The sequence below is a fragment of the Zootoca vivipara genome, chromosome 10 (genome assembly GCF_965207765.1).
Source record: "Zootoca vivipara chromosome 10, rZooViv2.hap1.1, whole genome shotgun sequence".
Lineage (NCBI taxonomy): Eukaryota > Metazoa > Chordata > Lepidosauria > Squamata > Lacertidae > Zootoca > Zootoca vivipara.
Genome location: NC_142593.1, coordinates 2,062,231 through 2,085,182, shown reverse-complemented (window position 1 = coordinate 2,085,182; position 22,952 = coordinate 2,062,231). Strand labels below are relative to the sequence as shown.

Here is a 22,952-nt window from a genome sequence, read left to right as displayed (position 1 = left end):
TAAGCAAATGTTTGTCACCTACTGTACTGCACATGGAACTCAAAAGAGGATTAGAGAATCTAACGGGCTGCATTTATTTCAGCATATCCACTTGAAATGCTCTTGTTTACAAAGGTACAAACTATCCTAACCCTCAAGACAGAATATACTTACCACCACTCTAGTGTACACCTCTTCCACAAAATCATTATCTTTGAATTTGGCCTCTGTTGGGTAGGTATATTCCTTCAACCACTGCAAAAGAGGCAGATCGATTCGTGTTCCTGCAAAAGAATACTGTGGCGCATGGATGTGTGCATCAACCAAACCTGGCATGAAGAATTCACTGAGGAGAAAATGCATGAAAAAATAAGAAGAAAAACAGGTTTTAAAATATTATTCCCATAAGTATCTTAAACCCGGGGTCTTAATAATATGCTTGTGGAACAATCCTCAGCTTAAGAATATAGGTTTTAAAACAACACACCAGCACATAAATATCAAATGTCACTTTTGAACAAAGGAGTAATTTCCATTTCACAATACATGGAAGGAGCACAATACATGGAAGGGCTCTCAATACATGGAAGGAGCACCCACTGGTTTGCCCTACCATTTATTCACCTCAAGCAGTGCCTAAAAGCGTCCAACCTGAACATGCACAGGCAATTGGGGACCCTGCATGGGCGTACCCAGGATCAAAACTAGGGGGGGCAAGGGGAGGGGCCAAGGCACGGAAGGGGAGGGGCCACAAAGTGGGCGGGAACGGCGAACTCGCGCTCCGCCGGGCTGTGCCCCTCCCTAGAAGCAGGGCTGGTGGGCGGAGGCGGAGCCCAGCCCAGCGGAGCGCGAGTTCAGCGTTCCCGCCCGCCGCGCCACGCTCTCTGGTTCCCCGCCGCGCTTGGCCTTGCCAGAGGGCGCGACGGGGAGCTGGAGGGAGGGCGCAGCGCGGTGGGCGGGAACGGCGAACTCGCGCTCCGCCGGGCTGTGCTCCGCCTCTGCCCACCAGCCCTGCTTCTAGAGTAGGGCAGCTGCCCTAACTTGCCCCGTGGTGGGTACGCCCTTGGGACCCTGCATCTCTCCCTTCTCTCTTCATCCACACATTGATAACCCCACAAATGCCATTCAAAGAGGACTAATATTTGTTTGTAACATTTGATAGCTCATTCTTCAGTTCCATTAGAATTTCATTTCAGTTACAACCCTTCAGTTCCATTAGGGGAAGATGGCAGAAGTTAACACTAAGCACTAAACAGTTAAAAAGCACAGGAAAATATAAGGCCTTTGACCTAGTGTAAGAATCACATAACCCTTGTGTGGATTGTATCCAATTTGAACATTGCATTAGATAAGTGTGATACAAGATTTGCTTCATGCTTATTGCTGCTATGAGTTATATAATACTGATTCATCTCTCTCATGCCTACTCCTGTTGCTATATTCCACAGTTCCTGTATTATTCTCAGCATTTCAGTCAGTCATCACATGTAATTTATGAACATCCTGGCAAATAGTCTGGTTGCATTAATTCTGAAGCAGCCCAATCATAAGCCAGGCCTCCATTATACTGAACCCTGTTAATAAGTTACAGGTAGGTAGCTGTGTTGGTCTGAGTCGAAGCAAAATAAAAACATTCCTTCAGTAGCACCTTAAAGACCAACTAAGTTTTTATTTTGGTATGAGCTTTCGTGTGCATGCACACTTCGAAGCAAAATAAAAAAATTCCTTCAGTAGCACCTTAAAGACCAACTAAGTTTTTATTCTGGTATGAGCTTTCGTGTGCATGCACACTTCTTCAGATACATGCACACGAAAGCTCATACCAAAATAAAAACTTAGTTGGTCTTTAAGGTGCTACTGAAGGATTTTTTTTACTTTACTGTTAATAAGATTTGCTTTCCGTGATACTAGTAAATCTTGACAATCTTAACATTCAAAGCAAAATAAAAAAATTCCTTCAGTAGCACCTTAAAGACCAACTAAGTTTATATTTTGGTATGAGCTTTCGTGTGCATGCACACTTCTTCAGATACCAACATTCAAAGAAAGCAAACCTGAGCAGAGTGCAAACCATGCTTATATGGCATTCTAATTTTAATGAACTTTTGCCGAATTGTGTGTCAATGTGTTATTCACTCAGCTTGGTTTCAGGAGTGTGAACTGCACAAACGTTTCTTGCATAACTGAAACCTAGCCTCTTTCTATTGCACAAGAAGGTAAAACAAAGAGATATCATGCTGCTCTGCCAACTTCCCTCTACCCAAGACAACCCACACTTATTAACTCATCTAGAATCTGCAGTCAACCTGTTCTGGCAATGCTTTATAAATGCAAATAAATAAAGAATAAAAATAAAAATCTTGCCATTTTTGAAAAAAGCATTCTGTCTTCAGCACCAATTAACACCCCAAACCTAAATGCATTTACTTCAAAGTAAGGCTCACACCCTTCAGTAGCTACTCACAACAAGATTACCCATAGACTGACACTTTCTCTGGTAAATGCTTTGCACATTTTAATGTATCCTGTCGATGTGAGCAAAATTTGTCTACAATGCCTAATTACAAAGCTGCTTTGGATAGGACACTTTGGAACAGACAAGCAGCTGGGAAAGTGTAGAGGCAGGTGTTTAACGTGTCTTTGGAAGAATAGAGGAGAAAAATGGTTGGGAGTACAGTTGCATCCATTTCCTCCAATGGGTATTCCATGTCATCATTTTCAACATGTAACAACATTCTTATATAACATTCATACTCAGCATTATACCCATCCTGCAAGAGAAGAAGACTGGGCTGAACGTTAAGGCAAAATGTTGATATCTGAAGGTCAAACTGTATACAAAAAACAATATTTATCAATAACATGGAGCAGAAGTTAAGGTGGGAGCCATAATATATGGTTTCCTTGGTTTTTAAAGGTAAAGGGACCCCTGACCATTAGGTCCAGTCGTGACCGACTCTGGGGTTGCGGCGCTCATCTCGCATTATTGGCCGAGGGAGCCGGCGTACAGCTTCCAGGTCATGTGGCCAGCATGACAAAGCCGCTTCTGGCAAACCAGAGCAGCACATGGAAACACCGTTTACCTTCCCGCTATAGCGGTTCCTATTTATCTACTTGCATTTTGACGTGCTTTCAAACTGCTAGGTTGGCAGGAGCTGGGACCGAGCAACGGGAGCTCACCCCGTCACAGGGATTTGAACCGCCGACCTTCTGATCAGCAAGCCCTAGGCTCAGTGGTTTAGCCCACAGCGCCACCTGGGTCCCTACTCCTTGGTTTTTAGAACATGAATAAATTTGTAATTGCTTTAATTTAAGCCAAAGGTCTCTTGAACAATTACTATCTAAACCCAACACCCTGTATTCTGCATTGGCAAACCAGGTGCTTCCCATTCTGGGAAGCCCACAGCCTGCTTCCTGCTACTGGTTTCCTGCTACTGGTTTGGAGGGGAGCTTTCCTCCATGTACTTGAGCTCATATTTGTGCAAATTAGAAGACAACTGGAGCATGACTTGTGAGTTGCAAGTCCCCAGTTCAAATCTCAGCAAACCATGTACTAACCCTATCTGACAGCATCAGATGCTCCCTTTCAAAAATATAGGGATACTATGTAATATTTAGATAGTTGTACTAATCTGGCTGTTAGAACTGTTGTGGGGATAACAAGAGAAAATGCAAAGCAGACCGAATACTCAGAAAACGTATTTCATAAATACAATTTGTTATCATCATCATCAACACATTATTGAAAATGATAAAGACAAAAAATTTCTGATAACAAAAGTAAAATAAAACATAATGCATACTTATTACTGAGCTCTCGGATGTCAGATGCTTTGAATCCCCACTTCTTTGCCAGTTTCTCCTGCTCTTCAGCTGGTTCCAAAAATGCAATCTAAGTAAGTGGAAAGAGTATAAAGCATTCAAATGTCTGTTTTTGATATGACTCTGGGTGTTTCACATTTAGTGTAGATACACATGAAGGCAAATTAGTCAAGGCTAATTTTAAAGAATTTTAAGTTACTTCGTATAAGGTATAATTCATATTAAGGGTTCTACCTTATTGCTCTTCCAATGTAATTCCAAACTATTGCTCTTCCATAACACTGGTGACTTTAGTGTGATCTCGTAATTCAAATGCTATTTCCTGTAACCTAAAGTATTCTTGTGCTGCTCCTGTTTTTCTTCTGTATTACTAAGGAATGCAGTTCTAATCATACCAGTGCAGAAGTTGGGGCTTAGAAGAGCAGCAGAGCAATTAGCACATCTGCAGCCCCATCACTTGCACCAACAAGGGTGGAAGGGGGTAGGAGATAAACTTGTATTTTTGCTACACTGAATATGTTGTGCCTTAAGATCCAGCAGATCCTTTGCCAGCCCAGCTCCAGCCCTTCCCAGCCTTCCAAACACCTTGTAAAGCCAGTAGGAGCTTGCACCCAACCAGGGGTGCCAACTTGAATAATATATTGGGTGGCAGGTAATCCCCACCCTGCAGAGTTGATCACAAGACGCAGCACACACACACACACCATCTGAATGGCAATGCCCATCAACTTTGGGGAGGTACAGCCCCGCCCCCTCAAATATTTTAGGGAGGGGGCAAAGGGATCTCAGCTCCTAGGAGTTGGCTCCTATGCACCCAACACATTACACGCAGCTCTGTGGCGCCAAAGTCCCCATCTGGATTCTTTGCCGGAAGCCATGAGCATGAAAGTGGTATGAAGAGTGCTTTAAATGTATGGTGCGTGTATGACCCCAGATAACAGAAACTATGGTTTTTACCAGAAGGCTAGAAAAATAGTGCACTTAGAGGCTCTTAGCCCTAGGCGTCTCTCTTGCGGCATTCCAGACACACTGGTGCTTTTAGGGGGATCTCTGAAAGGAAGACACTCAGAACTATACTCTTTGATAGGACTTCTGATTGAATAACATCAGAAAGAATGGCAGCTGTGTGAAGGAGCTTTAATACATATAATTATTTATTAAATTTCTATAGAACTATATTAATATAGAAGAGGGGGGTTAAAATGTTTAAATGATTAAGATAAGTCAGGTTAATTGAAGCATAATATTTTGAATAGCTGAAAGTAGAAGTCTAAGTACAGTGTTAAGCAGAGATAACACGATTAGTAAATATGTTCAGGATCGGTAACAAACGGATGTGGAGATGGGCATTAGCGAACAAATGGCACAGCAAGAACAGCACACCTGTTTGGTTGTGCATCGAGGCAAAACAAGATAGTGCCAAGATGACACAAGCAGATCATGAACCACATAAGGTGTGGCTTATATTCAGGTGCGGCTTCTATACAGGCCGATATGGTACTGTCACAGAGTATGCAAGGAGCCTGCATGGAGCAAGCAAGTCAACAGACCTAAGCAGGAACAGCCAGGAGCATCCTTGTCAGTGCTTGTGGTTAAGGAGTGGGCTACCCTCAAGGCCTACAGAGATCCTTAACCTGTAGGAAAGCAGACTATGGAGAGCATGGTGAGAGACAGAGAAAACAATCAGCAATAGGCAGCAGCTGGCGCCATGTGGCTTCAATCTGAGCAGGCTGAAAGCAAAAAGTAAGGTTCCTGTAACTTCCGTCATAGAGCTTCAGTATGCTGATGACAACGTAGTGTGCGCCCGCTCAGAGGATGACCTCCAAACCATCCTAAATATCTGTGCAGAACATAATGCTGGTGGTCAACAAAAGAGGTTTAAAGACTGTCTCAAGGCAAATCTAAAAAAATGTAGTATAAACACTGACAACTGGGAAACATTGGCCTGCGAGCGCTCCAGTTGGAGAACAGCCTTTACCAAAGGTGCCATGGGCTTTGAAGGCACTCCTATCACCAGGTAAATGAAATGTTTAAAGTGGATAGATTAGTTGGTTTTCAAACAGAAAAGTCAAAGGTGGAAACAGAATTGTTAGAACCTAAGACGAAAATACTTTCCAGAATGTACAAACTGTTGTTAGAGTGGCATACGAAAGATGAACAAACAAAAATGTTATGATTTTATGGGCAAAAGATGTGGGATATAATATAATGATGAAAGACTGGGAAAAACTATGGAAAGAGACTATTAAGTTTACGGCATGTAATTCATTAAGAGAGAATGTAATGAAAATGATGTATAGATGGTACCTTACACCAGTAAAATTAGCAAAGATTTATCACAACCATGATAATAAATGTTGGAAATGTAATAAAGAAGTAGGCTCTTTCTACCATATGTGGTGGACATGTCCACTAGTGAATGACTTCTGGAATAAGATTTACAATGAACTTAAGAAAGTGTTGAAATACACATTTGTTAAGAAACCAGAAGCATTCCTAGTGGGCGTTGTAGGAAAGGAGATTCCCAAGAAGAATATATCTTTTTTTATGTATGCCACCACTGCAGCGAGATTCTTGATAGCTAAGTACTGGAAGCTACAAACATTACCAACGATTGATGAGTGGCAGATGAAGATGATGGAATTTATGGAACTGGCGGAGATGACCGGACGAATCCGCAACCAGGGAGAAGAAGCGATGGAAGAAGAATGGAAAGATTTCAAATTGTATTTAAAAAAATATGCTAAAGTAATATACTAGATTAGAAATTAAGTTGTAAATAAAATCTGTGGAATATGTGAAGATGTTATTCAGAAGGGGAAAAAAGGAGTTTTTATAAGGTTAAGATTTTGATATAGAATTTGCTTATTAGGAATGTGTATAAGAATCACAGGAACGGGAACCTGAGGAGGTCCCAAATATACAATGTGAGAAGATAAGATATAATGTTTTACAGGTTTTTGGGTTTTTTTGTTTTGTCTGCTTTTTGTATTTGCATTTTTCTTTTTTCTTTTTATTGTGTTTAGTGTTTTGTTAATATTTTTTCTGGAAAATCAATAAAATATTATTTTTTAAAAAAATGAAGGCACTCAAACTCAGGACTCAAGGGAGAATTGTGCTAGGAGGAAGGCACGCTTGGCAAATCCACACCGTGATCAACTCCCGCCTGGAAACCAATGTCCCCACTGTGGAAGGAAGTGTGGATCCAGAATTGGCCTCCACGGTCACTTACGGACCCTTTGTTAAAACCGTGTTTATGGAAGACAAACTTACTCAGATACGGGTGATCGCCAAAGAAGAAAAATGGCTCTGGAGTCTAAGTAGGTGTTTGTGAGGAAATGAAAAAGAAGGGCTGATGAAATCTGAGTGCTGTGCTAGGGCTCTCCACTAGCACTGCTGGTGAGGGGGTGGTGGTGGATACAGTGACTATGAGTGTACTCACATTCTTCCCCTTGAGGGCTACAGTGAAAGGCTATGTGTGTATGGTGACAGTTTCTCCTGCATACTGCATCTGGGCTGTGAACCTTGCAAGGCAAAACTGTGCATGAGCCAGTAGTTATAATGGTTGGAGTGGATGATCTGGCTTTTGCTGATGGAGACATTAGCTGCAAGTGGGGATGGGTGCCTCCCTTTCATTTGGAGGACATTGCTCTCCACTGTGAGTGTGGAGAATCTGAGAGCAACACAGTTTTGACAAGACATAGGAATCTTGGCACCTCCAGTTGCTAGAGTGGAGTCTATTGCTTGCTCCTTGTGCCCCTGTTGTATAAGGTGCCCTTTCTCCATTGTATCCCATTTCCAGAGGTCCCCCTAATGAGCTCTAATTGTTTGTGACAGGAGGCCTAAGAGATAGAACCTCATACTATGTGCCCAATCATTTGACTTTTGCTCTGCCAGCATTGGGTTTACATTGTATTTGAGTGGAAGTGTGCTGTGTTTAAGTGCCAGGTAACACCAAATCCATGGCTCTTGACCTGTGTCTCCTGTTTTAATTGCAGTGCTGCTTGAATGGGATTATTTTATTGTATATCTTAATCATGGAGTTTATATCTTAATTGGATTATTTATGGTGTGTTTTTAATTATTCTGTATTTTAACAATGCAATGCAATTGCTTTTTATATTCTGTAAACCACTGAGAAGACATTTGAACATTAAGCAGAATATATATATCGTTTCAAGCCTGACCTGGGGGCAGAGAGAGGCTGCAGTGTGCTTGCCCCGGGTGTGCTTTGCAATGTGAGTTGCAGCGGGCACCCCGCATCCCTGGGGGTGCGCTCCGCTTGCCTGCCCCAGCCAGCATTAGCTTACACTCTGCCACTGCAAATGTGTCCTTCAAATATTTGTTGCTTTAGAGGGGGCTTTATTGTTTTCATATGTATTGCATATTTGAGTTTGAGTGGGCTCTGGAATTGCTTTGGCAATGAACAGCGAGCAAGAAAGATTTTAAATAAATAAAATAAATTTTGCTGCTGTTGCTTCATCTCCAGTGGAATGACAGTTCCATTGCTTCCTAAGACCCCTCTGTCAACAGATCTTGGAAATTCAATTACACCCTAAAAGGCTTTTTGAGGTAAAGGTAAAGGGACCCCTGACCATTAGGTCCAGTCGTGACCGACTCTGGGGTTGCGCGCTCATCTCGCATTATTGGCCGAGGGAGCCGGCGTATAGTTTCCAGGTCATGTGGCCAGCATGACAAAGCCACTTCTGGTGAACCAGAGCAGCACACAGAAACACCGTTTACCTTCCCGCTGTAGTGGTTCCTATTTATCTACTTGCATTTTGACGTGCTTTCGAACTGCTAGGTTGGCAGGAGCTGGGATCGAGCAATGGGAGCTCACCCCACCACAGGGATTCGAACCACTGACCTTCTGATCAGCAAGCCCTAGGCTCAGTGGTTTAACCCACAGAGCCACCTGGGTCCCATAAAGGTAAAGGGTGTTAGAATATAGGGATGTAAAGCCCTAAATTCCTTGCTGCCACTGGCTCCGGTAAAGAAGACAGTAAACAGTTGTAGCTATTAGCTACTTTTATTAGAGAGCGATGGAAAAGTGTGTGTGCCATCACTCTCAGTCAGAAGTGAAAGTAAAGAGAGAACAAAGTACATAGTACATCACATGACAGGAGATCAGGTTACATCCGTTCTCCTGTGTGGAAAAGTACAGCAGTCACACATCCAAACAGTAAACAATCATCCTGTCTCACATGCAGCTGGGCAGTGGACAGAATTGAATGCTAACATATCCCCTGAATTCTGAAACGGAAAAAGCTGCAAATGCAAAAGCATCATTAAAAGAAGTAAACAAACAAACAAACAAACAGGTGTCATAAACATAATACGACTTTCCTGCTGTGGCACTCCCTGACACTGGATTTTCCAGTTTAGGCTTTTGTGCACCAATTTTCCAGGGGACCAGAGCTTTTGCTCTGTTGGCAAAAACAGTGTTGTGTCTCACAACCTGTTGTTGTGGCTTAGTCACAGTTGTGTGCTTAGCCTGTGTGACTGATGCCTGTGTTGGAGTGTGAAGCACAGCTATATTAGCAATTGCTGTGTTGGCAAACTCCTTGGAGTACCTCTTAGTTCCTCTAGAGATCCTTTCAGACCTACGTGAGATTCTCCCCTTCAGGACTTTTGGGAGAACTCTTACCAATGGTAAACAGTGGTTCAAGTGCTTCTAGCACTTTATCATCACCCGATGATGGCCTGTCAAAAACAGCATGAGTTCCTTTGTGTATGACTGTCTCCCCTGTGTCTGAACTGTCTGGGGTGGAGTCATCACCTTTGGAATCATCTGTGTCTGAACTTGTACTACTACGAGTGGTAGTGTAGGAAACTCCTGGTGTGTTGGCATCTATGGGAAAGCTATCAAGAACATGTGTCACTGGCTTGGGGTGTTCTACTTCTGACCATTAAGTCCAGTCGCGGACCCTGGGGTTGTGGCGCTCATCTTGTTTTACTGGCTGAGGGAGCCGGCGTTTGTCCGTGGACAGCTTCTGGGTCATGTGGCCAGCATGACTAAGCCGCTTCTGGCGAAAGCAGAGCAGTGCACAGAAACACCATTTACCTTCCTGCCAGAGCGGTACCTAATTATCTACTTGCACTTTGACGTGCTTTTGAGCTGCTAGGTTGGCAGGAGCAGGGACCGAGCAACAGGAGCTCACCCCGTCGTGGGGATTCGAACCGCTGACCTTCTGATCAGCAAACCCTAGGCTCTGTGGTTTAGACCACCCGCTGGTACTCAGTTGTAAATATTTGCTGCTGGAAATAATAAATGTAATCTGTAAAATTATCCAGTAACAGTTCATTCAAGGTAACAAACAACTCTATTATCATTATCATTATCATAATTATTATTATCATGCTTTGGCATATGCATGCACACTAACAGATGCATATGCTTTATAACTCAGATCTTCTAATGAGCAATTAAAGAAATGTCACAGAAATGCTGGAGTGAAGCCGGGAGGAGAATGACTAATACCACTTACTAAACACAAAGCAGAAAATGTGAATAAGTGAAAGAAAGACAAGCATACAACACCAGATGGGAAATGTGGAAAGCAGGCTTGTTGTCATGGAAGAAGAGCTACCTATACAGGATTCATAACAAGGCAACTTTAAATAGTTCCTTTCAGGAGTAGCAAAATGCAGTGGGCCATAATCATCATATAAATGTCACTTTAGGAAGAAAGAAACTATTTAAAAAGCAAAGAGGGAAGAACAGTTATTAAGAACAAGTTGTGAAAGGTTAGGCTATCATATGGTTCAGATGTTCTGCTTCTTTTGTAGACCACCCCTAATTTTTTTTAAAAATATATTTTTATTGAACAAATTTAAGAAAACACATTCTCAATCAATATAACCAATTACATCCCCCCCTTTGTGCCCTCCCCTCCCTCCCTCCCTCTCTCACCCTCCAGAGACTTACCTCAGCTCCCCCCTCTGATTTGTTTACACTGCATGTTATAAAATTGTACATATCATTACCCTATCTATCCTATGTTCTACTAATCAATTGTGGATGTTTATTCAAAACCTGGCAAGACCACCCCTAATTGGTCGATACTATTCCAGTGCTGATGAAGCAGGGGTAAGTTCACACATGCATGTTCAATATTACTTGATTGCCCTTTTTTTTATTCACACATTTGTATCTCTGCCAAAGCATCTCCTTAGATCTGCCAATGGAGATCACTTAAGTGAGTGATTTATTGTAAAATTTTCTACCTGGTTGTACTTAGTACTTTATCAGGAGTCATTTGTACACAAAACATACCAGCTTAAAACCAGAGCAGCCATCAAAAGGCGTTCCATCACTTCTCAAAACTTTGCCAAGTCTCCAGGGGACCCTCACTGCTTATCAGCAAAGTTAGTAAGATAATGTTTGTAGTTAAACCATAATATACAGCCCATGTATTTGTGTCTGCATAATTTGCATTTCTGTAGTTCTCTGAAATACTTGCTTGCTATTGATTAAAAGGCAGCCAAATGATCAGTAAATTTACTGAGAATGATACAAGCTGTTCTAGTATTGCACAAAGGTCATCATAAGAGATGCACAGGTGAAGCACAGTGAGTTGCTGCCAACTGAGTTCTACTCAGAGTAGGGGAGTTACACATGCCCATTAATTTCAGTAGGCCTGCTATTAGTTGAACCAGCATTAGATTCAATCCAATAGTGGAGGGCGAGGAATACAGATATATTTTTATCCCTGAATGCAACAAAGCTAAGGGGAGAAGTTGAGTTTTTTCACACTTTTATACCTGCCAGGCCAGCTGTAGGTGCTTGCATTTCAATTCCTCCCTTTTATAGGCCACAATGATAGACACATACACACACATTTCCCATTAGATGAGCCAAGAAATTGCAGCAAATCAAAATAAAACACCTGTTTTTGTCATTCAACCCAAAAACAGTACACTTGGCTGCCTGGAAGACAGAATTTAAGAAGCCTCAGGCCACTCTGGAATGATAAGCCATGGCTTGTTTCCCCAAAGCTTGGTTTCATTTTTCAGCTGCTTCTTCCTCACGCTTATGCAGCCCAACAAATCATGTTTAAGCAAGGCTTTTGGGTTCAGAGACAACACCAAACCATAGCCAGATTCCTGCCGGCTGTGAGTGCTGATGGCCTGTCCCTGGAAGGCCCTTTCCATCTGGCCCAGGCTCACCTTGCCCTACAAAAGAGGCTCCTGAGGGACTGCAGAGATTCCTGCTGGCTGTGAGTGCTGCCGACCCCAATGTTTAGTTGGGGTTGGGGGTTTGTTTAATTTTTAACATAATTATGAACTTTTTTGTTTTTGTTTCTTTTGTTTTATAAAGTTTGTATTTGGTTCTTAAGGGGAGAGGGTCAGGGCTACCGGGGAGTGGGCCCCAGCCAACAGAATGGCTGGGACAGGTTCCACGGGGGTGTGTGCACTGGGACACCCGATCTCAGTGATCACGGGTAGGAGGAGGAGTTATGCTAAGACCAGACCACGTCATTACCAAGGAGGCAGGTTTAGTTGTTGTTTGAAGATTATCCCTGCCTCTGGGTCTGGTCTTGACCGGATGGATACTGGAATCAACAAGGGAGACCCACATGACCTGTGCAATGCCAGGTCAATGATTCATAAGACCACTGCCATCCATTACTTGATCGTGGATGGAGGACATGTGAGACTTGGTTGGATGAAGCAGATGGGCCTGTACTTGCCGCTGCTTGTCCACCAGGTTTCTTGTACACAGCAACACAGGTCATAAGGGTGGGGAGGAGCGGTTGCAGTGATTTTTAGGAAATCACTAGTTTACACTGGGCGTCCTATTGGGAAGATCCAGTTCTCTGAGTGCATGTTCTGGAAGTTGGGCAATAGGGGCAATACACCTTTTGGTGTACCAACCTCCCCGCTGCACCAAGGATTCCCTGCCCAAGCTGCTTCAGGTTGTGGCAGATGTTCTCCTGGAGACACCTACCGGCAGTTTGGTTCCTAGGGGATTTTAACATCCATGCCAACATGACCTTACAAGGGGCCGCTTGGGATTTTGTGGAAAGCATGGCCTCCATGGGGCTGTCCCTGAATAAGTTTGACCCAACTCATAGTCGCAAACATGCCTTAGACCTGGTGTTCACCTCTATTGACATGGGTTCACCTCTATTGACATTATGTAAAAGTGAAACAAAAGAAGTGCCATGGTCAGATCACTTCCTGGTGCAACTGGACTTCTCCGCGACCCTTCCCCTCTGCAGGGAGGTGGGACCTATTCGGATGGTCCGCCCCCACCACTTAATGGATCCAAATGGTTTCCAGAGAGTGGTAAAAGGTAAAGGTAAAGGGACCCCTGACCATTAGGTCCAGTCGTGACCGACTCTTGGGTTGCGCGCTCATCTAGCATTATTGGCCGAGGGAGCTGGTGTATAGCTTCCAGGTCATGTGGCCAGCATGACAAAGCCGCTTCTGGAAAACCAGAGCAGCACATGGAAACGCCGTTTACCTTCCCGCTGTAGCGGTTCCTATTTATCTACTTGCATTTTGACGTGCTTTCGAACTGCTAGGTTGGCAGGAGCTGGGACCAAGCAACGGGAGCTCACCCCGTCACAGGGATTCGAACCGCTGACCTTCTGATCAGCAAGCCCTAGGCTCAGTGGTTTAACCACAGCGCCACCTGGGTGCCTCCAGAGAGTGGTAGGGGATGCTTTACCCCATGTTGATGGCCTTTCAGCCGATTCCCTCCGCTGGAATGCGGAGTTAACAAGAGCTATCAACTGTCTGGCTCCTAAGTGCCCTCTCCGATTGCCTGAAGCCCGGACAGCCCTGTGGTTTTCCCCGGAGCTGAGGGCAATGAAACAATCATTGAGACAACTAGAGTGCCGGTGGTAGAAAACTCATTCTGAATCGGACCGCACACGGGTTAGAGCTCAACGTCGAGGCTACCAAGTGGTGATAGCGATGGTGAAGCAGACTTTATTCACCGCCTCTATCACATCTGCAGAAAATAGCAGCAGGAGACTCTTTCAGGTTCGCAATTTAATGGAACCACCTTTGCCATCGGGGGCTGGTAAAGACCCCAAGATCTCCTGCAATGATTTTGCAAAGTTTTTTTCAGATAGAGTCGCTCAGACTCCACCGTGGGAGCAGGGCCAGGGTAGGAGAGTGCTAGAGCCCTGTCTGGTCGAGTTGCATGGAATCAATTCCAAACTGTTACCTCTGAGGATGTGGACAGGCTGCTTAGACACATGAAACCAACCACCTGTCTCCTTGATCCTTGCACATCCTGGCTAATAAATGAGAGCCAGCAAGGGCTGAGCGATGGGCTCTGCGGGGTGGTGAATGCTTCCCTCTGTGAGGGAGCCTTCCCAGACCCGCTGAAAGAGGCAGTCATTAAACTGCTTCTTAAAAAAACTGCTTTAGACTCAGCCAATATGGCCAACTATCACCCAGTCTCAAATCTTCCATTCTTGGGCAAGGTGATTGAGTGAGTGGTTGCTGAACAACTCCAAGCACGCCTGGAGGATGTGGACCATTTGGATCCCTTCCAGTCGGGATTCAGGCCTCATCATGGGACTGAAACTACCTTGGTTGCGCTGGTTGATGATCTCTGGCAGGCTAGGGACAAAGGTAAAAGCTGTTTCCTAGTTCTGCTGGATCTCTCAGTGGCTTTTGATACCATCAACCATAACATCCTTCTGGACTGTCTAGAGGAGCTGGGAGCTGCAATGACCATTATACAGTGGTTCTGCTCCTTCCTCCTGGGCCATGTCCAGAAAGTGATGGTGGGGGATGGGGATGGTGGGGCTCTCACTTGTGTGGTGCCTCAGGGTTCCGTCCTCTCTCCCATGCTTTTAATATCTACATGAAGCCGCTGGGCGAGATCATCAGGGGGGATGAGCTGGGTGTTCATCAATATGCAGATGATACCCAGCTCTACCTCTCTTACAAATCGGAACCAGTGAAGGCAGTGAAGGTCCTGTGTGAGTGTCTGGAGGCAGCTAACGGATTGAGGTTGAATCCTGACAAGACAGAAGTACTCTTTTGAGGGGACAAGGGGCAGGCAGGTGTGGGGGACTCCCTGGTCCTGAATGGGGCAACTGTGCACAGCCTGGGAGTCATTTTGGACTCACAGCTGTTCATGGAGGCAGAGGTTAATTCTATGTCCAGGGCAACTGTCTACCAGCTCCATCTGGTACGCAGGGTGAGACGCTACCTGCCCACGGACTGTCTTGCCAGAGTGGTGCATGCTCTATTATCTTGCGCTTGGACTACTGCAACGAGCTCTACGTGGGGCTACCTTTTAAGGTGACCCGGAAACAGCAATTAATCCAGAATGCGGCTGCCAGACTGGTGACTGGGAGCGGCAGCCGAGACCACGTAACACTGAGAGCCTTCTGGTGGTTCCCTCACTGCGAGAAGTGAGGTTACAGGGAACCAGGCAGAGGGCCTTCTCAGTAGTGGCGCCCGCCCTGTGGAATGCCCTCCCATCAGATGTTAAAGAGATAAACAACTATCTGACATTTAGAAGACATCTGAAGGCAGACCTGTTTAGGGAAGTTTTTAATGACTGATGTTTTAATGTACTGTATTTTTCTGTGTATAAGACTAGGTTCCCCCCCCCAAAAAAAATAATGTCCAGAATTTGGGGGTATCTTATACACAGATCTTCCCCCATTTTATTAAATCGGAATCCTCCAAAATAGGGGGCGTCTTATACATGGGGGCGTCTTATAGAGGGGAAAATACAGTATTTTTAATCTTTGTTGGAAGCCGCTCAGAGTTACTAGGGAAACCCAGCTAGATGGGTGAGGTACAAATAAATAATATAATAATAATTATAGCTAAAGCAAGCCACATTTCATAAGTCAACAACACACCATGACTTGTCAGAAAACAAGCCATGGCTTAGTGCCACATGCAAATTAGACCACAGTGTGGAAATCAAGCCTTGCAATGCAATATTTGCAATTATATGAATTGTGGCAGAAATAGAATATGTCATCATGTGAAAAGGAAGAAACGATCTGTTTTAATGACATGTACAGTCAGAGCTGCAAAAGCATTCATTTATTAGTCACTGCAATCATTTGAAACTGTATGGGAATGCACAATACTACACTCCATTAAGCTTTTAAAGGAATACTTATCCATGAATGTGGAACATATATTTAATTATATCTCTTGTTAAATTAGCATTAACTAGACAAGAGTTTGCTGGCTCTAAGAATATATAAGGCCAGATGGTCAAAGCAGCAAAACCCAGAAGCTTTCTGTGTCTAATGGTTGAGCAAAAATTGTTGTTGGAGGGTTGGCCAATGAAAGAGGAAACATCTTAACAATATTTAGAGAATCTGTGAAAAGGTATGTGTGAAATGGCTTTCTGCAGCATTTTATATATGCAATAAAAAAGCAATAAGCATAGAAGTCATGCACTACTTAGGATAGGAACAATGTTACAGGCAGAGCAAGAGAGATGAGAACACAAACCCCTCCAACAGATACTGTAAAGGCTCCTTGAAACAATGTCTTCTGTAACATAAAGATTCCAGGGGGTGAGGGGTTTTTAAAGCCAGTTTTGAGGCCATATGTTCTGAAAGCTATTTATAAAAAGATCTGCCGATGAATCATCTCAGTTAATTCTCATCTTTATAGGAAGCAGCTTACAGAAACAATGTGATTATCTGGAGATACTGTTAGGATAAAGTCAATTTTTTACTGCAGAAAATTAATATCATAGAGGCCATAATTTTACATTTCAAACTTTCACAAGAAAAAGATGTGTGTAAAAAATATTGCATGCCACCTCTGCTTTTATATTACTAAAATTACCTAAGCCTACAAAATTATGTGAATACTGTATCTCAAAGACATGTTCCCAGGTGTATATCTAACATAACCCAGAAAAACCCATAATAAACTACATGCGCAACAATCTTCTATTCAACTCCATCAACACAAGCTGTTAAGTACTTGAAATATATGTATACAAAATCAGGATGGAAAAAGACTAGCAAGTGCTTCACTGTTTTCCATGCATATTTATTTAATATGGTTTCTAATCTATGTAATGATACATGATCAGAGAGCAGCAGTAAATGGTCCATAATTTCTGTAACACTTTTGTTTTGGTGCTTTATATTCCCTGCCTTCAAAACACTCACTTGTTCGCATTGCCCCTGAAACGCTTCCTAGCACTATGGAAGCAGACCTGGAGATAATCGCTGATCTTTTTACACTTGGCGTCATCGACTGACATTGTACTATTAATAATCCTACAAAGAGCTTCCTGAAGACCATATTAAGACGGTGGCATATTGCAGATGGGCTTCCACGCTGCCATCTTCCTCTCGCCGCTCTTCCCACTTTTCTGGTGGTTTTCAGAGCAAAAGGAGCACCCTGGAACTAGAAAGCTAGCTCGCTGCTTTGTGATTTGGGGCTGTCCCGGAAAAAAAGTCCCGAGTCAGTGTCCCTGTCCAGCATTGTTCGCTTTCCTGGCAGACTAACAGCGCTCCTAACCACATCTACTCAGAAGTAAGCCCAGTGCTGAACCACGCCGAGCTTCTTCCTCCCGGGGAGCGGACGGAGCTGCGACTGGAGCGCCGGGCAGCAACCCCCACCCCTCTCTCGGCGCTTCGCGGGCGTTTCCTCGAGTCCCGGCTCCACCTCGCGCGCCTCCCTCGGGGGATCCACCTGCAAGGCGGCCTCGTTTTCTTCCCACACAGCAGCCATGCGTTCTGGTTATATAACCCTCGGAGCACCATGACACACACACAACTACACTTCCTCCCGGGCGGGCCGGGCACATTTTGTTCTCGGTGCTTCCACAGGCGCTCCACTTTCCACATACCCACCCGGCATAGCTGCCAAGTTTTACCTTTTCTCGCGAGGAAGCCTATTCAGCATAAGGGAATGTCCCTTTTAAAAAGGGAGAACTTGGCAGCTATGCCACCCGGCGGGATTCGCACCCCTCGCCCCGGAGCTCCCTAACTCCTTCTCCCACGTCGAAGCCCCTCGGCCCCATCTCCCCTCCCGCCTTCTCGCCTCTTCTCCCGCCTCCCGGCCCTCGCCTCAGCCGCTTGGCCGCCCACGTGCTGGGAAAGGCGGCAGCTGGCACCCCCCTCGCTGGCGTCCCTCCCTGCTGCTGCCGCGCCTCACCTTGCCGCTCTCGTCGACGCCCAACAGGTGGCCCGCGAGAATGTCCAGGGGCGAGGAGCAGCTGGAGTGCGCGAAGGTCCCTCGGAAGAGGAGCGCGAGCGGCGCAGCTTGAGGAGAGCCCATGGCGCGCGCCTCTCTCGTGCACTAGGCGGGACCAGGCGGGACACGGGCCCCCGCGCCGCCGGCTGCCGCTCCTCCCGACCTCCCTTGCGGCACAGGTGGCGGCTGTTCCTCCTCCTCCTCCTCCCAGGAGTCCGTCCTCCTTCGGTGCCCGGAGCAGCTCCCGCAATACCTGTCACCATCTCTCCTCCTCCGCCCGAAGCCTTTCCCCCAGGCGGGGTGTGGTCGCCACCAGCGCGGCTAGGCACGCCAGGCTCCCGGCCGGGGCTCCTCGCCGTCGTCCTCTGCCCGCCCCGTCGAGGCGCGACTCGGCTCGGCCAAGTGGCCGCAGTGAATCCGCGCCGGGAAAGAGCGTGAAGGGAGAGCGCGCGTCCCTCTCCTCCGCGGCGCCCGAGGGCAGAAAGCGCGCCGCGCCGGGCAGACGCCTCAGCCTCTTCCGCAGAGTTTTCGAAGCCAAGGACCGCCGCCGACAGCAGCTGGCGGCTTGCTTCTACTGCTGAGCCCAATGGCGAGTCACGGTGCGCCGTCCCAACGAGGCCTCATCAGGAACGACCTGCCGCCCTGTGCTATCTGATAATGGGGACCACGGAGACAAGAAATCTCTCTCCACTGGCAACCCAATAGGACTTACTGATCTAGTAGGCCAACAGTCAAAATTCCCACCACGCAGATATCCATTCAGTTGTAGAATTGTGCCTGGAATTTACCTGGGTGGCAGATTATTTGGCTTCTTGGGGGAAAGGAGTTGGATATGTGTACCTCACTTTTTAAAAAGAATATCAGGTGGCTTCATCAAGTGGGCCTAAGCTTTATTCTAGCCAAAATGTGCCCACACTGCCACAAAACATGATGGGGCAATCAGCAAGCCCAAGCAAGCTTATTCATTAATCTGGCACTTTTAAATTTTGTACCGTAGTTCCAGGGCCGTCTCAAGCAGGTCGGGCACCCTGGCGCTGAGGCGCGGAGATCGCTCCGGCGCCCCTGCCCTCGCAGTGTGGCTTCCGCGCGGCTTCATCGCGCAGCGCCCCCCACCAGCCCCGCGCCCTGGCACCCCGCACCACTGGGACTATACCTAGAGCCGGGCCTGGGTAGTTCCTTATACTGTATTGTGCAAGGCATAACCCTGTTGTGACTGTTGTTTACAGGGGGAATAGGAGCTGAGGGAAAGTGCCTTTCCCACGGAACTTGTACACATATTTCCCACATCCCCAGTCCACATCTGCAGCCAGACAAGACTAACCTCCGTGACTGCTCTTCAAACCACGTCTTGTGGGGCAGATGCTGTATGCTGCTCAATCTCTTGAACTTTCTGTGGGCTCCATTTGAACGTACTGTACAAGTCTGCCATGGTGGTGAAGATACACTACAGTCTAGTTTGAGGCAGCTGTGAAAAATGCAAATTCAGTGCTAGGGATCAGAAAGGAACTGAAAATAAAACTCTGGTATCATACTGCAATTGTACAAATCTATTGTGCAACTGCATTTGCAATGCTGCATACAGTTCTGGTTGCCTCACCTCAAATGGGATATTGTAGAGTTGGCAAAGTTCCAGAGAAGAGCAATTAGAATGATCGTGGGGATGGAGGAAAGGCAGAAAGGTTGCAGCACTTGAGGGTTTTCAGTTTAGAGAAAAGGCAAGAAAGAAGGGGGTGACATGATAGTTTATAAAACAAACATGCACCTTCTACATTTTTATATATATAGATGCACAATATAATGGTTCTCCCTCATAACACTAGAGTTGTTAAAGTTCAAAGGACATGTTTCTCTGAATCTAGGAGAAACACGTACTACTGTTTATCTGAGTTGAACAGCATATTTCAACTGTTAATAGCAGTTCAAGGACTATATCTGCCAGTTTTCCTGGAATTAATGAAAAAACTGCCAAGGACACACTGGGCAAACCATCTAGTGAACTATTAATTTAAGGCCAGGGCATGAGTATAACAAGTTTAAGCATACGTCCTGTCCTTGGGTCACCTTATTTTCATGTATTAAGTTGCTGCAGTGCACCATTCACCCAAAGTATGGTTTTGATTTATATTTGTCAGCGATGCCTTTGGCTCGGGCTTCCTCTCCCTCCCCTTGCCCCTGTGTGGCAATTGGGCTTTGGAAAAAATATCACAGTTTTTGCAAATGGAATTTTAAAAATATTTCTGGCTAAGCCTAGTAGCTTGGGGGGGCATAATGGTGAGTAGCACTAGAACCCTAAACAATGGATTAAAAGTACTTCCAGGTTAGTATGTTTTTATCCATACTATGTTAGTATGTTTGAGGGACGCGGATGGGGCTGTAGTCTAAACCACTGAGCCTCTTGGGCTTGCCGATTAGAAGGTTGACAGTTCAAATCCCCACAATGGAGTCAGCTCCTGTTGCTCTGTCCCAGTTTCTGCCAACCTAGCTGTTCGAAAGCACACCAGTGCAAGTAGATAAATAGGTACCGCTGTGGTGGGAAGGTAAACAGTGTTTCTGGCTTCAGTCACGGTGTTCTGTTGTGCCAGAAGTGGTTTAGTCATGCTAGCCAAATGATCCGGAAAGCTGTCTGTGGACAAATGCTGGCTCCCTTGGCCTGAAAGCCAGATGAGCGCCGCAACCCCATAGTCACCTTTGGCTGGACTTAACCATCCAGGGGTCCTTTACCTTTTTTTACCTTTTATCCATAGTCCTAATAAAGCTCTGTTTTGTACAGATTAGTGGTTGACAGGCAGCTACTGCTGTGCATAGTAAAAACCAACCCCTTACTGGCTTTTATAATATTATCTGTTTATGTCCTCAGTTCTGAGGAAGTTACAAACTTTAAGGATGAGTGGATTGAGGGTTTGGCCTTGACCATGCCGTTCTCTTGTTCTTCTTTGGCGATCACAGTAAGATTGTCTTCCATGAACACTGTCTTAACAGTGAGTCCGGAAGTGACTGTGGAGGCCAATATTGGATCTACACGTCTTTCCACAGTGGGGTCATGGGTTTCCGGGTGGGAGTTGATCATGATGAGGGTTTGCCAAACATGCCTTCCTCTTAGCACGTTTCTCCTTTTCACCATCAGTATGAGCGTCTTCGAAGTCTATGACACCTTTGGTAAAGGCTGTTCTCCAATTGGAGCGCTCACAGGCCAGTGTTCCCAGTTGTTGATGTTTAGATTTGCCTTGAGAGTGTCTTTAAACCTCAAATGTTGAAAGCATTACGCTTTCCATTTTAAAGTTTGGAATAAAGTAGTTGCCTTGGAAGACTGTAATCAGGCATGTGAACAACATGACCAGTCCAACAAAGTTGATGCTGAAGAATCATTGCTTCGACACTGGTGATCTTTGCTTCTTCCAGTACACTGGCATTAGTTTGCCTGTCTTCCCAAGTGATGTGTAAATTTTTTAGAAGACACCGTCGATGGAATCTTTCGAGAAGTTGGAGATGGGATTTATAAGTGGTCCATGTTTCACAAGCATACAGTAAGGTTGGTAGTACAATAGCTTTGTAAACAAACATTTTTGTTTGCCTGCCAATGCTCAAACACTCTGCACCTCAATCAGGAGAAAGCTGCAACTCAAAGAGCTCAGGCAATGCTGGATTTCGGCATCCATGTCTGCCCTTGTGGAAAGGTAACTGCCTAGGGTAGAAGAAGTAACCGATATTTTCCACCATTGAGTTGGATTTGTGGTGCTACAGAAGGGTTGTTTTTTACTTGTTGGTGCAGCACTTTGGTTTTTTGGATGTTGAGCGATAGGACAAGTTTTTTTTGTAAGCTTCTGCGAATATATTTAGGATGGTTTGGAGGTCATCCTCTGAGTGTGCACACACTGCATTGTCATCAGCATACTGAAGCTTGATGACGGAAGTTACGGTAACATTACTCTTTGCTTTCAGCCTACTCAGATTAAAAAGTTTTCCATCTGTTCAATATATGATTTCTACTCCGGTGGGGAGTTTCCCTTCAACAATGGCAATGAAAATTTAAATGGAGTTGAGGCGATAACACAACCCTGTTTAACACTTGATCCCACTGTGATTGGTTCACTTTCAGAGCCATTGTTATCTGCAATTGTTGCTGTCATATTATCATGGAGGAGCTGAAGGATGTTCACATATTTTCTGGACAGCCAATTTTCAGAAGGACAGTCCACAGGGCATTACAATTTACAGTGTCGAAGGCCTTAGTCAGGTCAACAAGTGCCATATACAAGGGTTGGTTTTGCTCTCTGCATTTTTCTTGAAGGTGTTGAGCTGAGCGGTGAAAATGATGTCCACTGTCTCCATAGAAGATTGAAAACCTTTTTGGGATTCAGGAAGGGTAGCCTCGGATATTGTTAAGAGACGGTTTGCTATGATCCTTGCAAAAATTTCACCTGCCCCAGCTAAAAAAGAGATGCCTTGATAGTTTCCACAAACCATTCTATCACCTTTTTAAAAGAGATTTTGGCATCCCTAAATCTGCTGGGATCTTCTCTCTCTCCCAGATTTTTTCGATGAGCTTCTGAAGTTGTATAAGTTCAATTCTGTTCACTTTGAAGACTTTGGCAGATATCCCTTCAGATCCGCTGGCTTTGTTGTTTTTCATTTGGTTAATAGCTGTACACAACTCTCCCAGATTTGGAGATACTGCAAACTCATCTCTAACTTGTTTTTGAGGAATTTGTGAGAGGACCTCAGCAGCTACATGGAGTTCACCGACAAACTTTTACAAGTTAGCACAGGCTTCCTTAACCTCAGCCCTCCAGATGTTTTTGGCCTACAACTCCCATGATCCCTACCGTAGCTAGCAGAACCAGTGGTCAGGGATGATGGGAATTGTAGTCTCAAAACATCTAGAGGGCCAAGGTTGAGGAAGCCTGAGTTCCTATCCCCACATGGAAACAATGCACAGAGCCTACATACGTACCCAGCATGGGTGTTCTAACCCAGTTTTTATTTTTCAAAGA

The 22,952-nt window shown here is 45.1% G+C and overlaps 1 protein-coding gene across 3 annotated transcripts in view; it reads right to left on the bottom strand.

The window, feature by feature from the left end:
• GDA (guanine deaminase) overlaps nucleotides 1-19,485 on the bottom strand; it is a 63,911-nt gene extending 44,426 nt beyond the window's left edge. For all 3 annotated transcript variants that reach the window (XM_035099885.3, XM_060280055.2, XM_088653352.1), the window contains exons 1-3: nucleotides 17,923-19,485; nucleotides 3,783-3,871; nucleotides 154-325 (exon numbers count right to left, since the gene is read on the bottom strand). In XM_035099885.3, coding sequence (XP_034955776.2) covers nucleotides 154-325; nucleotides 3,783-3,871; nucleotides 17,923-18,045 — 384 coding nt within the window. In that variant the 5' untranslated portion in view covers nucleotides 18,046-19,485. The remainder of the gene's footprint in view (nucleotides 1-153; nucleotides 326-3,782; nucleotides 3,872-17,922) is intronic.
• Between the last annotated feature and the right edge of the window lie 3,467 nt (nucleotides 19,486-22,952).